Genomic DNA, 21,103 nt, shown 5'->3' with positions numbered 1-21,103 from the left:
TTTGTTTTGCTCTTGGTTGAGCAATACTTTTTTTAAAAAGAGCAGTCACAAAACTGACCATCTCTGTGGGAAGGAAATGCATTAAAATAATGGGACTTTAATAACAGCCTGGGAATCCTGCCTGCTTATGCTAAGTTCAACTCTTCAGATGCTGGCAGTGCGCTCACTGAACAGAAAATCCATCTGTATTTGAATCTGACACAGAGGCCGTGGTAATGCAACTTGTAGGTCTTAATTTGGCTCTGCAGAAATGACCAGGTTAGTAGCAGTGTTTGCAGCCTGGCCTACTGCTAGGCTCCATTTAGGGGGGCTGTTAACTCTGTGCTGGGGTTTCCTGGTGTCTGTCATGCTGAAACGTGCTCGCTGACAGAGACAGTGCTGGTGTCAGACGTCCACGTGCAGGGCTGTCACAGTCTGGATATTCTGCAAAATTAGTTCTTTTATTGACATTGCTGAAGATTGACATGCATTTCCTAAAGAAAATCTGGACGCCCAGCCCTAAAAATAGCCAAAGACAACTGGCTTCTGAGTAGCTTGCAGCCAGTCTGTGGCCTTAGAGGAAACAAATCTGTTCATGAGCTTCTGGTGAGCCGATCCAACATGTGACTCTGTCCGGTCTTTTGCATGTTTTCCTAGCCCCAAACTTTGATGCTTTCACTAAGTCGCCAGAAGTGCAACCTCTGAAATTCTCTCTACGCATTCAGATAGGGCTTAAGAGGTCAGCTTGGCACCGAACCCTCCTGCTGGATATGGCTGCTGCAGGTAAACCTCCCAGCAGGATTTAGGATCTGTGTCGTTGACCTGAGATGTGAAGCAGTTGACTCTCTGCTGCTCTGGGCTCTGTTCACAAAATCACCATGTGTCCGTGTAATCAATGAGAAAAATCAACAGGACTCCGAGTGTGCACACAAGTGGGCAGGATTGATGGAGGTATAACTCACTGTCCTGCGGCCCGAAGGAAGGTGCTAAGTAGCAGTGTGTACCGTGAGCTGTAGAGGTGTAAGCTGCTCACAGTGTGTCTGATGGCTGCTGGAAGAAGTGGCACACAAACGGAGTTGGAACGGTTGTGATGCGATGGCAGAGCCTTCAGGGAATGGAGGCGAGGTGTCTGTGGGTTGCTGCTTTTCAGAAATTGGTCTGGCCTTGGCTGCAGCTGCATTTTTATGTGACGTTGGACAAATTGCTTAACCTGTCTGAGCATCGTTGCTTAAAATGGAAATGCCAATATTCTTCCCAGCCTTTGTGAGCCACCGCTGGATTAATGGATCAAAATTTTGGTGTAAAGCATAAGCATTACTTATTAAGCATTTTATCTTGTTTCCTTGCAAAGCAGCCAGGCCACCTTGAAGTGTCACAGCTGCCCAAAGTGGTAGAGGGGACCTACCACACTTGCCTGAGTTGAGATTGCCTATAAATCTGTATGGATTGGCTTAGAAAAATATTTTAAACAGGGTTCATTTAGTGCTCAAAGTTTAATATGGTGCAGAACACCACTTTCTCTGATGGTATTTGCAGCCAGAAAAACCCATGGACGTACGGGGCCGCTGGGGGAAAGAGGTGAGTGTGAGCTGGGGCAGCATGTCCAGGTACGTCCCTTGTACACTGCTGCTTGTGCCTGGCAGCCCTAAGCAGCACCACGGTGCCAGGCACAGAGCCATGGCAAAGGCCTGGCTCTGAGGTTTTAATTCTCTGCTAGATGTTACTAGGTGAGAAACAGCACAAAAACTTGTTGAGGTTTGCTTGTGACCAAGGAGGAGAGAGAGAGCAGGGAGAGTTGGGGCAGGAAAAATCAGTAGCTGCCGGGGTGTCGTCTTAGGCCAAGCACTGCAATTGCAAAACCCCTGCACTGAGCTAGGAGGAAGATGTTGGGGTGTTCATTCTGATTCCTTAAGCCACAGCGGCTGTCTGCTTTTGTTAGCAGGCTTCCCTGTTATCCCATAATCCCGTCAGACACTTGAATTTGTCCTGCTTTTCTGCCGAGATGGTGGGGGGTGCTGGGAGGCTTCGTGTTGCGGAGTCACTTGCGGTCTTTGAATGCAACTTTTTACCCTAATGTGACAAAAAAGAGGCAGGAAGCCAGAAATAGCATGCTGGGCTGTTTATTGCTTGATTTATTTGTGGCCATGTCTGTCACACAGATGCCAGCATGTTTTATCTTCATTTGCAGCGTGGCCCAAAATGTTTCACCTGGCCTGATATACAGTCGTGGGCCAGACAGGGGGTTTCCATGGGGAAATTTTTTGTAGCGTGTAGCCTGTTGCTGTGATTTTTTTTTCGTTTTTTTTTATTTTTAACCCCAGCTTCCCCCTCTGACCTCAAGTTCGCTTGTGAAGCTGTGCATGTTTCCAGCGCACAGTTTGGATAATTAAAAATAGCTGCTTGTGGTGCTTGGCTTCTGTGCAGTCTTTTATCAATAGTGCCTCTGAGAATACCTCGTGTTTGGATGGATGGTTTTAAATAGCGTGGTGAGAATTGCAGGGAAAATAAATGGAACAGGCCGCTTTCCAAACAAACTTTTCTACTCTCAAAGGCTTAAAAATTATTTTTTGACTGAAACCAAAACATGTCAATAGCTAATACTGAATATGTCCTTGTCAGTCTTGTTTTCTAACTTTTATTACTATTTGTTTTTCGTTACTGGTGGAAAAGTTGTACTCACAGAAGTGATTCACCAGTGGGTCATCCTGGGGCTGGAGCAGGAGGTGCCCCAGGGCCTCTGCAGCAGTGGCCCATCTTCTTGGTTAGTCTGCCTTGTGAAGGATCCAGCGTTGGGTGGGCTTAGAAGGATGGTGCCAGAAGGCAGTTAGAAAGCCAGTAGTGAAAGTTGCTTCCTAATCTCCTTCGGTGATTATCTAAGGCCCTGAAATTGAAGATGTTATATCCCATTAAAACTAGAATTCCCATCATAACACCTATGTATGTAGTTACAGGCAGTAAAATTACCTATTTTCTTTTCTCTGTTCCCTTCAGAAATCTTCTCCTTCCTCTTACCCCAGCTTTCCAGGATACGTGGCCATGATTTCTACTAGAAATGTGGATGATATTTAAAACCTTTCACTGGTTTATTTGTGACTCTTCAGCTTCTTAGGCTGCTGTGATTGATCCGTTGTGAGAGCTTGCAGAGTTCTTAATTTCCTTTTTTTCTGTGCCATTTGCTTTAGTTAAATACTTTCCCATGCTGCCTCTTTTTCATCTGCTCTTTACATTAAGCAGTTCAGGCTTGCTGGAGGAAATGGGAAGACACATGAATTGCTGTTGTCTCTGAAATACTTATCCTGAAAATGTAAATCATCAAAGACTGTATTCTGGTACGTTTCATGAGCAATGCGTTCCCTTAAATATAGGGATGTAGATGTAAAAGAAAAAAGATTTTGTCTCTTCACATGCAATTTTTGGAACATGTCATTACTTCTATGGTAATGCTCAGAAAAATGTCATGTGGGTCTCAGTATCTTACTTTTTAAAGTAAATAAGTAAAAGCCAGGTGAGGCTCTTCTGAGTGGGCCAAGCAGAATATTACGTGACTTTTTAAATGGGAATTGCCTCCTAGTAGAAGTGGAATAAACCTGTAAGTCGGTAGTGTTGCATTGTAATCATGACTTGCAAATCTGCATGAGTAATCTTGCCTGGTGCAGAGCTTACTCACTTCCTAGGAAGCTTCTGGCCTGCGGAGCTGGAAATCAAAGGTGATGGGTTTTGTTTAAGGATATACATGCATTGAAAAGTAAAGAACCTCTCTAAAAGTGTGGGGGGAGGCATGCTTTTGTGTGACAAGGGAGTGAGTTACGTGTTATTGCAACATGGAAATGTCAACACTGACGGACTCAGGGATGAGTGAGCCGCAGGACTGATAACCCCATCAGTGCTGGGGTTACAGGTGGGTCGCAGGATAGGTTTGATACTATCGCAAATCAACTTGATCGTCTTTTATTTTTACTTCTAAATAATTTCTGATGCAGACTTAATTGATGTGTAGGGGAGACGAGTAGTGGATGTGGACTGATGAGTATTTGTGGAGTAGCTGCGAAAAGCTAGGAAAGCACGAAAGGAAAATAAATAATGTCGCCAGTGTCTTGATGGCATTTTTGCTCCATTTTTGTTTGCTGTCCTGTTTTGCAGTCACACTGCAGGGAAGTGAAATGTGAATTTAGTGGGCGTACAGCTGTGTGCACACACACACTGAGGATGTGGACTGGGCGATCTCCAAAAGCTTGTTTCCTACAGAAAGGTTCGTTGAAGTGTGTGTGTGCCCACTGGTGGTACAGCTGCCTTTTGGAGCAATCGGCTTCCCGTTACTGCTTACGTTAAAGAGCGGAGAGTAGAGTTTCAGGTTACCTCTGTGTTGACTCATTTTTGTATTAATTAACAGAGCCATCACTCTGGCATGTACATGGGTTTCAGTGTCAGCCTTTCTGGCTTCACTTGTTGGTCTTGAATTGAACTGGGAGCTCCGTGTGTAATCGAGTCCTAAAACCTGCTAAGTGCTGACAGAGGCAGTGCCCAGCTCTTCTCCCGATCTGACCAGCAGTGTATAAAAAGCTAAATGAATATTAATGCATTCCTGTCAACTAGCAGCTTGGTTTACTTGTCTCTTTCATCTTCTGCAATGAAGTATGAGCTTTCTGGCTGGATCATTAATAAAACAGCTAGTGGGTGATTTATTTCACCCAAAGTACTAGTTGGCCATTGTGTCTCCGATGTCAGCAGTGAATGGCTTTTCCGCTGTTGTCATGGTCTCCCCTTTAGTAATCACAAGGATCCAGGAGAATGCAAAGGACTAATATCGATGGGAACTTGCTTACCACACGTCTTGCTCCTATTTGTTCTCATTGTGCAGTTTTCAACTGAACGCAAATCGTCCTTTCCTGGGAGACACCAAGACCTCCGAGGCCTCTCGGTAAGAATGCGGAGACCTTGTCACATCCCTTGTGGTGCAAGTCAGATTGGACTGCAGTAGAAAAGAATATATATTTTTTTCCAGACTGCTGAAGACGGACCGTGTCTGTCCTTCCAGGCCTGTCTTACTTACCACTCGTGGTGGCTGATGTCATCGTGGCTCCAAGTCTCAGCTTTGCTGGGCTGCCATGGGAGGAATTGCTGATTACCTGGCAGTCTTCGGAAAATACATTATTTAGAGTAACAGAGTTGCTCTATAGTCTTATTTAAGTGTTTAAAAACAAAATGTTTTTGATTCAGTGAGCAGAAGAGCATCATCAGCTACTGTGAATATGAGATCTATTAAAGACATCTTCCTCTGGAGAGTCAGGAATGGGCTGAAGTTAAATGCTTTGCATTTGGCCCCCAGTTTAGTTCAGTTAGCAGCTCTAGTGTTAAAAGTGCTTCGTATTTACTAGGAGATAAATTGAACTCAGTTCAGTGCCCTAGGATATCTGGATGCGCTAACTGTGCTGACAGCACATAAACTGTCCTGGCATATCTAGATGCAGCAACTTCTGAGGCTGCTCTGAAGCCTGTAACGTACGCATAGCTTAGACAAACAGGTTTAATTAGAAAAATGAATGGGCATCTGTCCCCGGATAATTTTGGTGTATAATAATTTTTACTACTTGTTTACAATGATTAATAATAATAACCTGCCCTGGCTGTAGGGCATTCATTCCTTCTCCCATGGTTTTAGTGAAAGCTGCACATGTGTGTGCTGCTTCCTGCTGAACTCACCACACAGACAAGCAAATTGTTGCTCATGGACACATCCTTGCAAGCAGATGATTATGGGTCTAAAGGGGCAAAAGCATGTGCTCTCAAAGGCTTCTGTGACGTGTGCATTTGTATGTTTGTAGATATTTGTTGTTTACTTGTTGGTTTTCCCCTCGTTCTTTCTCCTCTCCTGATTTTTTTTCAGGCTTTTTTTTTTTTTTTTGTGGCATCTGCTGTCAAAAAATTTGTCCCTTCATTAAGACTCCAAATTTAAAAGACACCAAAAAGCTGAAATAACCATTTTAGCTGATGGAAGCAATTACAGATACTTCCAGACAGCAAAATGAAAATGTCAGTGAAGCTTGGACAATTGCTGCATAGACGTTAATCAAGAGGGACACACGCAGATCCTGAATTATTAAAAATGCAATAATGTTTCTGAAGCTGTGCTACGCCCTGATGAACCGTGCTCAGGGAACAGATTTTGGCCATCCCAAGTTCTTTTATCAGGTACGGTGGAGTAAGAACTGAGCAGCCTCGTCTCGTTGCCTTTCATCAGCTGGAACATCTTTTCAGCTTTGAATTTCCGAGGCTGTTTTATTGCTTGTGCTGCCATTCCCCCTCCCACCCTCCCGCTTTGTTTGCTTGACAGGATGAAAAGGCAGAAAGTGAAGCAGGCAGCCACATTTCCATAAGCTTAGACAAACTATTTCTTTCTTTTTCTTTCTACCCCAGACAGAGTGCTTATAATTAGTCATTCCTGCTGTGGATGAGGCAGAGTTTTCAGAAGAAAGCTTTGGTGGTTTCTTACCAGCAAGAGTGGAAAAATAAAATGAATGCAATTCATCAATTTGGGCAATACTTGTTAGCCTCATAATCCAGGCAAATAATTTTCTTCAGCCGTGTTTGTCAGAAATGCTGTAGCAGAGCAGAGACCTTGTGGTACTTTGCCTTGTCACGCGGAGATCAGACAGGGCTGGCAGCGTTTGGTGTCTCAAAGCTGAGTGCAGAATTAAAAGCTTAAAGAAGCCAGGTGATCAAAATGGCACCGAGAAAACTCGTTACACTGCTTAACGGTTGGCTGCGATAATCTGAGCTTCTCTATTCCTACTTTTAATTAAAAATGGACTCGTGTTGCAGAGTCTGGGTCTGGGCTGGGAGGATGTTTTGTGGGGGTATTTTCAGGACCCCTGAAGCTGGCAGTAGCGAGCTCCTGGGTTTGGCCAATGGGCATTTTTAGGGTTGAGCTGGAGAAGAAAGAGAAGTGTTGAAATAAAACTCAATATTTTACTCGTTACTAGAGAAGTTTAGAGCATAAATGGTATTGCAGACCCTTCCTGGTAAGCATTGTAAAGCAACTGTTGGGTAGTAAGATGTGAAATGCATGATTTTTAGCCTCGTAGTCTAGGTGATCAAGACCAGTTATTTTTGTCACTGTTCTCTATATGAGGTCATCTACCCTCTTTGTAAAGAGGTAAGATGTGATCTGGTCTTCTCTAACCCTGTAAGGCTTTTTCTCACGTCCATTTTTAGTAGAAAAGGAAAGGAAAATTATGCTGAAAAATATATATATGGACCCTGGCCATGAAAGTTGTGTTGCGTTGGTGCAGCTGAAGGGTTGAGTCCTTGGCCAGCTGTGTACAAAGCGTCTTGGGTGGAGCTCCAGACAACTCTGATGTGCTGTGAATTCAGGACTTGTGTGTACCTTGCAGAAAGAGCTAACGTGTTACAGCTTAATGACTTAATCTATTGGAATTTGGGCCCTCACTGCATCTTTTTGCCACACAGTTGATTTTGAGAACTGTTGAATCCTGAATCCCATTAAATAGGTATACTGGGAATAACAATTCATTAAATGTCTGAATGTCTTTTTTTTTTTTTTTTTTTGGAAGCAGGTTTGGTATTTCTTGTAGCAGTAAACATGAAATTGCATTTTAAGTTCTATTTAATTATTCTAGAAAAAGCATTCCTTCTGGAAGCTTGTAGCGCTGTAGAACTGAGAAATGTTTCAAGAGTTTCTTGGTCAGAGATTCCAAAAATTGGCAGAATAGCTACTGCTGCGCCCAGTACTCCTTAGGTTTTATTGGGTTAATTGAAATTCTCTTTGTAAAGTCAGCTCACTCCACAACATATTTACCACTTAACTGAGTTTTAATTGACCCTTTTCTTTTTATAATGATGGGGAATAATGCTCTGGTAAATGTATTTTCCAGTTGCTGATTTTCCTAATAGGAAAAACAGCCTTAGATTGTAAAAGACAGAAACTTGGTATCATGGAAATCAGCTGCCCTTCTATTTTAAAGATAACAGGGTCTTCTTTTAACCTCGGATGGCACTCTGACTTGCTTCCTGTCTTTTCTTCATTACATTGGCTCCTTGCCTTGAAGAGGAGATGGCTTTTTAATACAGCCACTGAAATCCACCAACTCCGAATCTTTCAATCCAATTAGTATGGTAGATTAGTTCTTGACTCTCCCTCTCCAGCTCTAGCACTTGTGAATCAAGTGTTTGTTTTTCACTGCAAGGTTTTGCTAGATTCAAAAGATTTCTTTTTTTTTTTTTCTCCCCTCTTATGACTTAGCTTGCATTGTTAGCACGGCTCTCAAATGTTAATGATAACAGTCTGACATAAAGCATCAGCTAGGCACCGGCTGCTGTGCTTTGTCAGGTAAAGCTTGTTGTAAAGTTCTGGGAGACAAAGCAAGGTTCACATCCCGGAGCTGCGAACGTGGCTGGGAAGGGAGTTACCTTGTCTGGTGCTGTGCCCTGTCCGAAAGGGCAACCCCCTTACCTCCCCTGACAGTGGTAGTTTGGGTATGCCCCAAGCTTTGTATTGCACTCACCAGTTTGAAGACAAAGCATGGAATGACAAACATAAAATTGTTGACCTTAATTACAATCTAAGGAGTACACCATAAATGCTGAGGAAATTAATCAGGTCTAGAAAGGATAAGTTTTTTAATTCTAGAAATGCCACTTCTAAAATAGTTGTGCTTGGGCTGATGTAGGTGGTTGCTGAGCACTGGATACTGATTAGAAATTAGCATGGGATTTTTTTTTATTTTTATTTTTTATTCTAAATTCCTAGCAAGTTCTTCTCCAGTGTGCCCAGCACAGGGTGGAGAAGCTGGATTTGGCCGGACGGCATTTTTGTGTATGTTATACTGATCCTCAGGTGGCACCAGAGCCAAGCAGATCCCTGGTGTACCTTTAGATGAGGGCTGCTCTCCTCCAGGCCATCTAGAAAGGTCTGTCTGCTGGCCAGAAATGACTGTAGTGCTACCTGATCCCATCCTTGCCCATCTCTGGTGCTCTCAGCCTTCTCCTTTCCTTCCCCAGCTGATCTCCTGTCCCCACAGCCATTGTCCTACACATCAGCCCCAAAATTATTGAGCTGTACTTGAACCTGGCCAGTTTTGAGATGGAGTGCTCGTTTGCTGTAGCTTCTGGTTTAGCCTCTAAACCTTGGCAGAGAACTGTTGCTATGAGGAATGTTTTACCTACCTCAATATTTCTTCTAGTGCAGAAGACAGGTTGTTGTTAAGTGGACCAAATTTTTGTCTCCAAAAAAAGCCTTGCTTTTTGCTAGCTTCCAAATGGGAACTTGATTTCTCAGCCAGTTTCTGTTGCAATTTTTACTGAAAATTCTCAGACGTGGTTGGGGCTGGGTATACTGTGAGTACATTCAACCAAATCCCGCATTTGTGCTCCGTTCCCTGCTACAGGAATTAAGCATCTGTTTTGATTGGAAAGCTTCCCTCAGCTGTATACCCACTTAGAATATAACGTGGGGGTTTGGACAAAAGAAATGCATGCAGACAAGCTCTGTTGTACATTCAGGAGCGTGCAAATATCTTTACTGCTTGTAATAAAAAGATGAACAAAATATGTGGAGTTTATCCTATATATCTTGGCGTGGATGGCATTTGTATCAAGAGCAATATACTGAATTTGTAGCCTGCTGAGGATGAAGTTTTACAAACCTCTTTTGTTGTACAAGTTTAATAAGGATTAAATACTTAATGAAACAAGTAAATTGAATGCAGGCAAAACAGAGCTAGGATGGTTACTCAGTAGTGCTACATGTAGGTGGTATATTGTAGCCAAGGATTTTGAGACACTTTATAGGTGCCTCTTTTAAACTTCACCTCTACGCCCCTGTGAAGCAGAGAAGTTCTGCGATGTCACTTACAGGAAGACAATTCCCATCTGCATCTGCTGTGCCTCTGGAGGTGACGTGTTACAATTAAAGCTGTCGGAGAGGACTTTGTTTTAGAGGAACGGGCTGCTGGGTGCGCTGAGGGCATCCTGCAACCTCGCCGGGTCTCTGAGGCCTCACACAAACAACAGCGCTCATCAGTTCTGCAGAACCACCAGAGACGCTGCCTTCTTCAAAGTGGAGTTTTTAAATCCTTCGTGGATTCGGCAGTGGATTATACCATTAAAAATGTAATGGGAATAGACACTTCTAATCCTTCAAAACAGTAGTGTGTACTTGAGTCGCTAGGCATAAATAATGTTTAAAGCGTCTATAGCTATCTTTGGAACAATTGTATAATGGTGATGCTTGGGTTGCAAATGTATTACAGTAGTTGGAGAAAATATTTTAAAATTAAGAATAAATTTCGAACTTAATTGTAATTAACAACAAAAGAAAACTTAATTTGAATATAACGAAATTCAATTTTTGGGGTAACTCAAGTGATGTTATTGCAAGACCATATTTACAATTAAATTTCCAGTCTTCGTACATATTTTTTGCATGTAGTATAAGCATGGTGTATGCTTAAGGTGTATAAAATCGTTTTTAAGCACTATGCTGCTGCTTTGTTGGATGAACTGAAGCATGCTTTCTTATTGCACGCTTAAAGCAACCTGCCAAGGCAGGAGGCCTCCTTGAGTTTCCTTTGAGGCAGATTACAGTTCTGTACCTTTCTTTCCTACATAGCTGAATTGCAGCTGTACAAAAGCATGATTTTTGTAGTTTTGTTTATTTTTTTAGTGCAACAAGGGACAATTCATTTTTGTATACACTCGATGAATCTAACTCACGTGGAAAACCAAGCCCTTTCAGATTTTACAATGAAACGTTATCTATGAACTGTCTTGCCTTGTAAGAGAAAAATATTCCAGCCATATCACCTTGATTTAAAATGTTTTATTGTATTTATACTGTAGGTTAAATTCCCATTTAAGCCTAATATACTGAACCTTTCTATGTTCTGCTGCTTCACTCAAATTAAAAGGTTGCTTCACATCCTTCAGAAATATTCAGCTAAAGATCTGTCTGTTCTCCCTTTATAAGGGAGAACACTGTATGTGGGCACACGTATATATGTGTATGCATATATACATACACTAATGAGTCTCTTTCAGAGCGCTATTATATTTTGAACACATGCAATTCCTTATTTTGTTTCCCTTTAGTTTGTCTTCTTCAGGGTAATCGTCTTTCCTGCAATTTTTCTCTATTTTGATGTTCCTAATGGCATTTATAAAGAGAAAGGCAACAGCAAATTGATCACTGAATTATTTTCAAAGAGAAGAACTGTAAAAAGAAAGACAAGCAAATGAGCATTTGCACAATTAAGTGTGTTTTTCAGATACTTCCAGCTTTTTAAGACCAGTTCAGCTCCATCAGGTTCTCCAGCAGAGCAGGGACTTTTGATGCACACCACTGGTTATGTTATGCTACTTAGTCAATCTTGCTCAGCTCCTTAAAATATGATGAAGGAGCTTGTATATTAAGGCTCTCGATGTTGCCAATGTGGAATCTTGAACAGTTGTCAACAGCAAAGAAAACATTGCACAACTTTCCCCATTTCAGATAAGACCATGAAGGGGGGTGTGTTTTAAAGTAACAGGAAGCACAGGCAACTATATGTTGGAGAGAAATCTGCTCCTTAGTTAGGATGTTACTACACACCGTGGTAGAGAGACAAGGGGTGGGTCTGCAAACCCTCTGACAGGGTGTCTCACTGTGTTTGGTGTCACGCTCAGATTTCTTCACCTCAGGACATAAGCTGTCAGTGTATGATGCAGGCAGAACGTACTCTCCTTTGAAAACATCTAGGAAAGAATAACTTAAGCGGATGCATCACTGTGCAGTTTATAATGTATGCCTCATTCTTGCTTCGTTTCAAGCTGCCTTCAGCTCCTCCTTTTGCTCCTCCTGTCTCCTTTGAGGCTCTGCTTTCAGCACGCCGTGATGGGGTGACCCAGATTCCCAGAGGTGTCTTGTGAACACAGGGCTGATGCGATGCTTTCAAAGTCTTCTGCTGGCAACTCCTGTCCCCACTAGATGATCTTATTTTCTTTCCTGCTCATCAGTTCCTGACAGGTGCATCTACCAGTGGTGGTTTAATACCGTTCGCACTAACTAGCAGCATGTGAGCCTGGGTGTTTGGGAATACAAATGGCTTAAGGGCTGGGTGAGGGGACAGACAGGTGTGGTTAATAAAATAGATCAGTGGGGAGTGAGGGAGGTGGAGAGAGGGCAAAAAGCCTTCAGGCAGGATAGAGCCATGGTGGGGCCTGAGGAGCTGTGAAGTCAGGTAAGATAGAGCTGGAAAAAAATGGTGGAAATGAGAGGAGGGGGTGGCTGCTACCCGGTTATGAGAAGAGGAGCAGGGAGTGGGAACAGATGGCTCTAAATTGTAATCTCTGGTGCTCCGTGCCTTTCTGTGATCAAACTGTGATTGACTTCTTATTTGAAGGTGGAAGCGAGGATTTTGCAGTCAATACATTGAAAATTGGGTCTTTGAAGAGGCAAATTACAGTTCTGGTGGCTCCTGAAGAGGAGAAGGAGTTGGTGGGGGTGCGTGTCTGTTGTAGAGTAGAAGACAGCTGGCAGGAATGGGGCAGGAGCAGTTGTGAGCCTTTTCTGAGGGGCTGCTGTGTTCAAAAGATGCCAGTGCAGAAAACACGGCCTTGTCCCAGCACTTCTTGAGCGCTGACAGGGTTGGGGCCGTGGCTTCCCTGGGCAGCCTGTCCCAGTGCCCGGCCACCCTCTGGGTGCAGAACCTTTCCCTAACCCCCAGCCTGACCCTCCCCTGTCCCAGCTCCATGCCATCCCCTCGGGTCCTGTCACTGTCCCCAGAGAGCAGAGCTCAGTGCCTGCCCCTCCGCTCCCCTCGTGAGGGATCTACAGGCCGCCATGAGGCCTCCCCTCAGCCTGCTCTGCTGGGGGCTGAACAAACCAAAGGACCTCAGCTGCTCCTCACATGTCTTGCCCTCTGGGCATGTAACCATTGTTGTTGCCCTCCTTTGGACATGATCTAATACCTTATATACTCCTTCTATTGTGGTTCCCAACCCTGCATGCAGTACTCAAGCTGAGGCCGTGCCAGTGCTGGGTAGGGCCACCCCATCACCTGGGGCTGCAACCAACTTGGACAGGGAACAAGCTGGTCATTTATGAACAAATGCTTCAAAACACAGCAGTAATTACTGAATTTGGCTTCAGAGGAATATTTGCATCCCTGCTGCTTGGCTCTACTCCTGTTTCTTTCTTTTTGCTTGACTTGTTGCCTTGTATGCTGTTAGTGAAACTGGCAGTGGCAACGAAGTGCGTGTATCAGTGATAACTTCTTCATTAGGGTGCTGGGCTTGGCTGCAACAGGGTTAATTTTTTTCATAGAAGTTGGTGTGGTGCAATGTTGAGGATCAGTGGTGGAAATAGTGCTGCTGACCCACTGCTGCTTTAGCTGTCGCATGGCTGTGCCTGCAGAGTCAGCGTCTCCTCACACTGCCCTGCCAGCAGAGGGGCTGCGAGGGTACACAGCCAGCGGGGCCCTGGGGCAGGGGAAAAGAGTGGAGGAAGACTACAGCCAGTTGGAGTTAACTAAGTTGTAGGGTCTCGTTTGTGAATACACCACAGGTTAGGCTGCTTGTAGAGCGTCTTGGGAAGGATTAAGAACTTGTTCAAATGGTGGCTGCAAGACACCAGGACGGAGAGAACTGCGGCCTTCCCATCCTGTCCTCTCAGCACGTGTGAAAACCAGAGGTAATTATTTCCTTGCATGAGGCAGATTTGAAGAGGACTCGCTTCAGGAAACTGGGACCCAGCGTGCTCTCCAGCTGTGGTGTACACAAGGTCTCAGTCAGCCCCTCTGCAGGGTCGTGGTTGGTGTCTGGTTGGCTCCTCCTGTCTGCTGCTAGTGGGAGCATCACAGCCTGCCATGTGGGTCTGTGTCTGTGGGTGTTTGCCATTGGCTTTGCATGTTGCTTGAGAAGAAGCAGTTTGTTTTTATCTTGGGGTTAAACTTTATTAAAAGGTGCCTGCCTTATTTTTTCCGTTCCATTTTTATCATACGTTCTCTGGCAGGGTTTTGGTACCTACACCGTGTATCCTGTACACCGCTGACATGCATTGAATTCATGTGAATTATTTGTGGCTTGTGTTCCTGAGGCTGTAGCCAAGCACAGAGTTTTTGTTATCTGAGGAAAACAAACCATGGGTTTTCATACACTGCTGGTTTAAATGCACTTGGCTGAAGAGGATGAAAGCCTCACTGCTTGGCAGGCAGCTGTGTTTGCAGCTGCCCAGAAACAGGGGTGCACAACTTGGGAGCTCTTAGGCTGTGGAAGACGAGCTCGTGTCTTCAGCCTGTGCTGGGATAGGTTGGCATAACTCAACTGAACTCAAGTGTCCCTTGAGGATGGGCAGAGGTTTACAGTCTCTACTGCTGCTTTCAGGATTGCTGATCTCTGCTAGGTAACTTTTTTATTCCCAACTGTCTTGTGCTGTTGACCCTTCAGAAAGGGTAGGCATGTATCTGTCATAACCTGAGCCATGATAAATACTGAAGGAATCTCACATCCTTGCTCACCAGCTCTGACCTCTGAGTCATAACAGCAGCTTTCTGGGCATCCCTAGGATGCAACCTGAGGTTTGACTGTTTTGGCTGAGCTTCATTGCCTGGAATGTGATAGTGATGGTTTTGGAACGTGTTGTAAAAGGATGTGAAGTGCAGTTGGGTGGAAAGTGCAGAGGACACCTTGGCTTCGTTACATGGAGTCCATCACATTGGTTTGCTGACAGATGGAGTGAATGGAAGCTGGCGGTGTCAGGAGGCTGCTTGTTTTTGTAGCCGGAAGGAAATGTGATGAGACAGACGCAGCAGGACAGGAGCTGGGGAGATGTCAGAAGGGCTTTCATGTTGGAGAGGAGGGGACAGGTAGAGCCCTGTGGTGTTTGCAGCTCTAATTATGCATCTCAGGTTTAAGTACAAGATGGTAGAGCTTCTCCTGTAAAGCTCTTTGAGAATTAAAAAACTGCTTTTATGATGCTGTGCTCTTGGTACAACTTCTGGCACTTGGAAACCAAACTGTCATATGGCGGGTGAAGAGCACTCCACACCCGTTAGCAGTGGTGTGGGCTGTAACAGGTATTTATTTGGAAATCAGCTGTCTTAGAGGTCTGTAGGAGTAAATTCTTCAGTTTGAAAAAACCCTTCAAGGTGTCAAATGAGCTGTGAAAAGACAAAGGGAACCTACTTGCTTTTATGTTCTTGGGACTGAGTCATTGTTCACTGTCAAACTGCAGCTTGATTTTAGGATTTACTGGAAGGAGTTTCTTCCAGGAAAACCCAGAGAAGACGGCAGCAGTGTCGGTGTGGAACGCACGCTGACTTTGGATTGCCTGATGTAGCATGTCTCAAGCTGTGGCCTACGGAGAGCTCTCTGCTACTCAACTGTAACAGCAGAGAAGGAAAAACTGTTGTGGTGGCTGGAAAGAAAAGCTGCAGAGCATTGCAAGTGTACTGCAGGGAAAGCCAGCAGTATTTCCTCTGTTCCAGAAGCCTTCTGCTTTTCAACTCAACATAAAGGCTTCCTGTGGTTTGTGGGAAGGGTGCTGAAGAACTTTCTCTCTTCCTCTGTTTGTGGCAGGCATTTGAAATCAGGAAGAAAGTCTGCAAACCAAGAAAGTCCAACTATAAAAACTCTTCTCAGGTTTTGTTGAGATAAAAGTTGTATTTTCCTTTTTTGTCAGGTTGTCCTATAAGACTAGGAGGATGTTTCTAAAATGCTGACCTGCTTTACTGCCAAAGGAACAAAAACATACGTAAGCATGCCTGCCTGCTTGTGACACTGCTTGCAATTACGTGTTTTCGTATTCTGAGATTATGTTCTTCAGTTATGTGATGCATCTTGTTCTGCCCTGTAAAATTCCTGTGTTCATTGCTGAAATCTTCTGGAAATGCAAGAGGGTAGAGCTAAAACTGTACAATTCCTGTGTACTTGACAATGCAACGTGACTATAAATTAAAAAACAAACAAACACACACAAACCCCCCAAATTGTTAGATAATGTAGAGCACAGTATTTATTGCAACACAAATATTTCAAGGTTATGCATGGAGCAGTGAGTAAAGAACTGCAAGAATTTGCAGATTGTCTTCCTCCTTTGCATCAACAGTGCAGTCATTTGATGCACTTACAGGAAGTCTCGTTGGTGGCAGAGAGCTGAAAAGAAGGGCAATATAGGAGTGTACCTTGATATCCCTTGAAACTGGCGTTTGAAAGCAGTTGCACAAAAGGGAACTGCATCTTTGTCAGGAACAACAGCACAGGCAAACTTCTCCACTGCCACTCAGAGCTGGGAGATGCTGCTGGATTATGAGGAAGTGTGCGGTCAGAGGTGAGTAACAGGAACAGCTGCTTTATTTTCTAGTTCAGTGTTACGTGAAGTAACGATAAACAGCAAGCAACAGCTTCTTTGAGTGCTGAGATCCACTGCACTGAGAGGAAGATGTAGTTGGCTTCTGGAGAACAGCTTGTCTTTCACTGGTGTTCTCTGCTTAGACAGTTCTTTCTGCTGGCATGTGAATTGCCCGAAGAAAGCAGAAGGATAAGAAGATGTGAACGACTATCTTTTTTTCCTCCACCCTCCTTTGCAGGCTTGAGGTAGGGTAGAAGTTACAGCTGAAAGAAGAGAATGCTGTTTCCATGCTAGTGAGGCTTTGGAATATAGTGCTGAGCAGTGTAAAAATAAACTTGAACAAATATATGCTCTTCTGTCAAAAATTGCAAAGACATGCTCTAGATTTGATGAGCATTTGTCTAGGCATTGTAAATATATTCCTAAAAAATTGGGTTTGACAGACAGGGAAGGACAAGCGAGCTGTAGGATTTCAACATTTTTGAAGTCTCATTTTCATTTCTGGACTCTCAGTTGTCTTTTGTGTGCATGTGCACGAATACCCGTGCAGGCAGTGTTCCCATTATGAACTAGTTTTCAACTTGAGTGTTTCAGAATTCCAGAATTGTGCTGTTTGCATTTCAAATGATGTCAGGCTCCCTGTGGCACGGAGGTACCTGTACCAAATATCTTTGCTCAAGGTACCAGTACAGGTAAGTGACGCCTGGAGGGGTATCTGCAGCTGAGAGGCAAGTTTTGGTGGGTAACACAGCGTTTGCTCAGCAAAGGGGCAGGCTGTGTGTGTTCATGTGGTGGTTCTTTGGTTGGTTGGTTAATTAAAAAAATACATCTATTGCAGTCTTTATCCCAGAATAAGTATTTTGGAAGAGCTATTTTGGTAAACTTCCAAGTGCAGATTACTTTGGAGTTTCTTATTTTCTTCCTCCCCTAATCATCTTGGGCTCCTGCCAGCAATTGCCCACCCCTGCATATGGAATTGCTCTCATGGGTAGGGGCGTGGGCAGATCCGTGCGGCGCTGCAACCTGCCCCCTGTGCCCCACAGCCTTCCTGCGGCGCAGCTCTGCAGAAGGATGGGGACCCCACTGGGAAGCTTCACAGGGCACAAGCGGTGCTTTGGTATCCAATTCAGAGGATTAATCCCGCTTTCTGTTCCTTGGTCTCTGCAGCCAGTTGGCCTAGCGCTCATATTCAGTTTGCCCACTTCTCGAGTGCACTTACTTGTGTAAATCTGCTCAAGCGTTTAAGTCTGAAAGAGCAAACAAACAGGGGAGTGAACAGACGGCTCTGCTGGCTCTGGAGGGGTCGCTCGCTTCTCTTCCCTTGTTCCCATGAATGTGGCTCCTTCCAGGAGACACAATGCCGTCTGTCAGCTCTCCTCTCCCAGACGAGGGCTTTGCTGGGAAGTGTGAAGTGCCGTCTGTCCACCCAGCACCCCCGCTCCTTCAGAAGCATCCCTGGAAACTGGACGTGTGCGTGTCCCCTTCCTTTCCACTCAGCTGGCCTGTGGCTGTCTGGGGGTGCCCTGTGGCTGTGGGCAGCGGCTGTGTGTGAGCAGAGAGGTGTACACCTGGGAAGGGACTGCATGCTCTGAAAGTGGTACTAGGGTTTTATCAAGGGCTGATGGAGACCTTTGGCTACATGTGTTCAAATGCCGGGGCCTGACCCACGACCGATGGAGCTGTGCTTTGCAAAGTGCTGCGGTGAGGGTTGGCCTGCTTTGCACACTGGCCATACAACAGAGCTATTAATCAAGCCAGGCTCATATCAGTTAATAGGTTTTCTCCCACAAAGGTGCCAGTTTTTTTTTATTGTAGGTTATGGCTTGCTTGGATACGCGCCTACCTTCTTTATTGCAGAAATCTGGCCATGCTTGAGATTAAGGCATTTTTCAGTTCCTTATTGCTTGTGTCATGTTGCAACCGTTTTCTTCATTTGGGGCTGGTCACTCAGCAAACCTCAATTGTTCCGGGTGCTTTGGTGTCCCCGGTTATTGCAAGGGCTCTTCAAAATGCTCCTTCTCCTGCAGAGATCCTGTGGTGGATTTTGCTTCATGCGGTATTTTCTGCATGTCACCCTGCTTGCTGTGCTGTTTGTATCCTCTTAACCTTCCTACTTCTTAGTCTTGTGCTAAATGCCTAGCTCCCAATTTGAGTAAATTAGAGAAAGCAAACTTTCTGACCAAATTCAGGTCAAAGATTCAGGCTGGATTTCTCACGGGAAATTAAACTTTGCCTATTTTAATTTCCCAGGCAACCACCTTAGACATGACATTGATTCCAGCCTCTAGGTCTTCTGTTGCAATGCCTGTCCTGTTTTTAAAGGCTGCTGCAGTCCATCCTTCAGCACCTGGTGCTCCAAAGGTTACAGGACTTTGTGCAGAATTGGTCCTGAGAGCATCTTCTCAACTGGAAGAGCTGTAAAGCCTGTAGTTCCATCATGCAAGTTCAGTGTAACTTATGAGAGAGAAAAGGAATGAGACAAAAAGGAAAAATATGTAGGACCTGCTCCGTAACTTTACAGTAACTCACAATGAAGCCTGTTTTACATGGTTTAGTGCTATCCAAAATACCGTGGACATTTGGTGACAGGTTCTCCCAGAAAGAGAAGGTTTAGTGTACGTTAGTGACAGCAATGTGTGTTGGGGGCTCCCAGACAGCGGGTGTAAGAGTGGGAATCAGGCAGGCTCTGGGCACTTAGGTATATCAGCTCTGTTTCCTTTCTCCATGCTTATCCCACAAGTATCTGTTTTAGGTGTGCCAACTTGTATCCATGTCAAAATGTAGTTCTCCTAAGCTGTCTGGTTCATTTAAAATCCAGTGCCTTGCTGGGAAGCCAGTTCTCCAACTTTATTTTTTATTTTTTGCAGTGAATCATCTTTCAAAAGCTGATGGACGTTGCTTTTTTTTTTTTTTATCTGATCTACAATGTTTGCTTTTGCAGTGGAAAGTTAGTACAAAAGTGGCTCTCAAACTCCTCTGCTCATGTCCCCATTTTTGTTTCGAACTCTTCTACTGCGGTTGTTTCATCTGACTTGTGATCCCACTTGGGATCTGTGCCCTGTTTTGAGAGCTACTTGCCTAGACGCTCACAAGAGCCTATTGCTTTCTGCAGGCCCCAGCAGGAGTTGCCACTGCTCAAATCCCAAAAGGCATTCTTCTGGGGACCCTTATTCTGTGGAATTATTTAGGAGCAGAAGACTGGGCCAGAGTCACTCGTGGCCTGTCTACATCAAAAGCAGGAACTTTGCTGCACTGCTGCTGATTCTTGTGTTATTACACAGTGTTTGGCTTTAGTTTAAAATGTCAACTATAATCAAACACACAGATGTTCCCTGTTGATTATACACAAGGATTCCTGCAAAAGGACTTTATTTATAAATAATATTTGCAATTCCTGTTCAAGTCCTTTGTGAGCTCCAGTGAGAATATCGCTCCACTGATTCTTTCTGCCTTCCCTCTCACCAAGGTAAGATGTTTTCTCTGGTGTTAGTGCTGCCAGGCCCAGCCCTCCATCCAGTCAGTGTGCCCTGATGCTTTGCATTCAGCCACGTTTCTCTCGTGCCATTAAACAGATGCTTAAAATGTCACAGAACTCGCCAGCTCGCCTGTTGCACAGTTCATTTATGATTATTTATTTGTCTCCTGGTGATCTTCTGCAAGACTGGAGAGGAGAGGAAGTGGACGAATTGCTCAAGATCTAATGTCACCTCTCCAATGGAAGGTCACCAGCACAGCAAGCGAATTGAGAGAGCCTTCCTGGTGGGAGCTGCTGGATAACCCCGCCAGCATGAATGTGTCTATGGTTCTCTCGGTGAAGGGGAAGAGGCAGGCTGACCTTGAGAACAGGACAATCTTCTCCTTTGAAGACCTCACCATGGATAGGACGTCCAGACAGAGGCATATGGTGTGGGACACTAGGGGACCTTCTCACAGAAGCTGTATTGGGCCAGGATAAAAGGAGAAAAAGGTGAAAGACTTCAGGAACTATCCATCAGGTGTTGACTTGGAAATGCAAGAAGCATTCTTAAGTCCTTGTGGGTAACCAGAGGATGGCTAGCAACGTGTCTCAATTCAGGCTTCTTTCCGTCAGAGAAAGGTTTTTTTTTTTCATTACCCTAATGCTACTCACTGCACCTTTCTCCTCCTCTTATTTATTTTTTTTTCTGTGCTGCTCTGAAGCAGGAATCAAATACTGTCCCCCAGTAGCAGGCCAGAGCTCTCAGATTCTTTTTTAGTTTTTCAGGGATAAAAGCAAGCTGCAGAGCTGATTCCTGGGAGTCCTTGGGAAAAAATAAAAAATAATTGTGCCTTGTAAAAACAAGTGATTTTACTTATTGCAGTTGAGGAGTCAATTAACTGGCTAATTAAAGCAATTTCTCATTACATAATTGAATTCTGGTTCATCACCATTTCCACTCTGCAAGGCTGCCCCAGAGAGCGGAGCCGTCTGAGCGCTCTGTGCAACAAGCAGAAGGAACAATCGCTCTTCAAGCAGCATAAAGCTTCTCAGGAGCCTGGGAAAGGGAGCGATGGCTGGGTGGGACTTCCCTTGATCGTTTGTGGAAATAAACAAGGGGATGACATCCAGCTGGTTTAATAAAAAAGCACTTTCCTCAGACTTGCTTCTAGTGCCAAACAGGAGCAAAAAGAGGAGGTGACGAATACTGGAGCCCCAGCTGTTAGCACAGAAAACATGAGGATTGGGGTGCCCCGGGATGTGGGACTTGTTACACTCTGGAATATGTGCATGTCTCAAACTCCAAGCGTTGTGTGAGGTTTGGA

General features: G+C 44.5%; 1 protein-coding gene across 5 annotated transcripts in view; it reads left to right on the top strand.

The window, feature by feature from the left end:
• LRP8 (LDL receptor related protein 8) overlaps positions 1-21,103 on the top strand; it is a 167,750-nt gene that overhangs the window by 21,711 nt on the left and 124,936 nt on the right. The window contains exon 1 of one of the 5 annotated variants that reach the window (XM_072041418.1): positions 16,161-16,300. Coding sequence (XP_071897519.1) covers positions 16,279-16,300 — 22 coding nt within the window. The 5' untranslated portion in view covers positions 16,161-16,278. 5 annotated transcript variants of the gene reach the window in all.

The sequence above is a fragment of the Anas platyrhynchos genome, chromosome 8 (assembly GCF_047663525.1).
Source record: "Anas platyrhynchos isolate ZD024472 breed Pekin duck chromosome 8, IASCAAS_PekinDuck_T2T, whole genome shotgun sequence".
Lineage (NCBI taxonomy): Eukaryota > Metazoa > Chordata > Aves > Anseriformes > Anatidae > Anas > Anas platyrhynchos.
The sequence above is the reverse complement of the archived record's forward strand: the minus strand, read 5'-3'. Positions and strand labels throughout refer to the sequence as shown.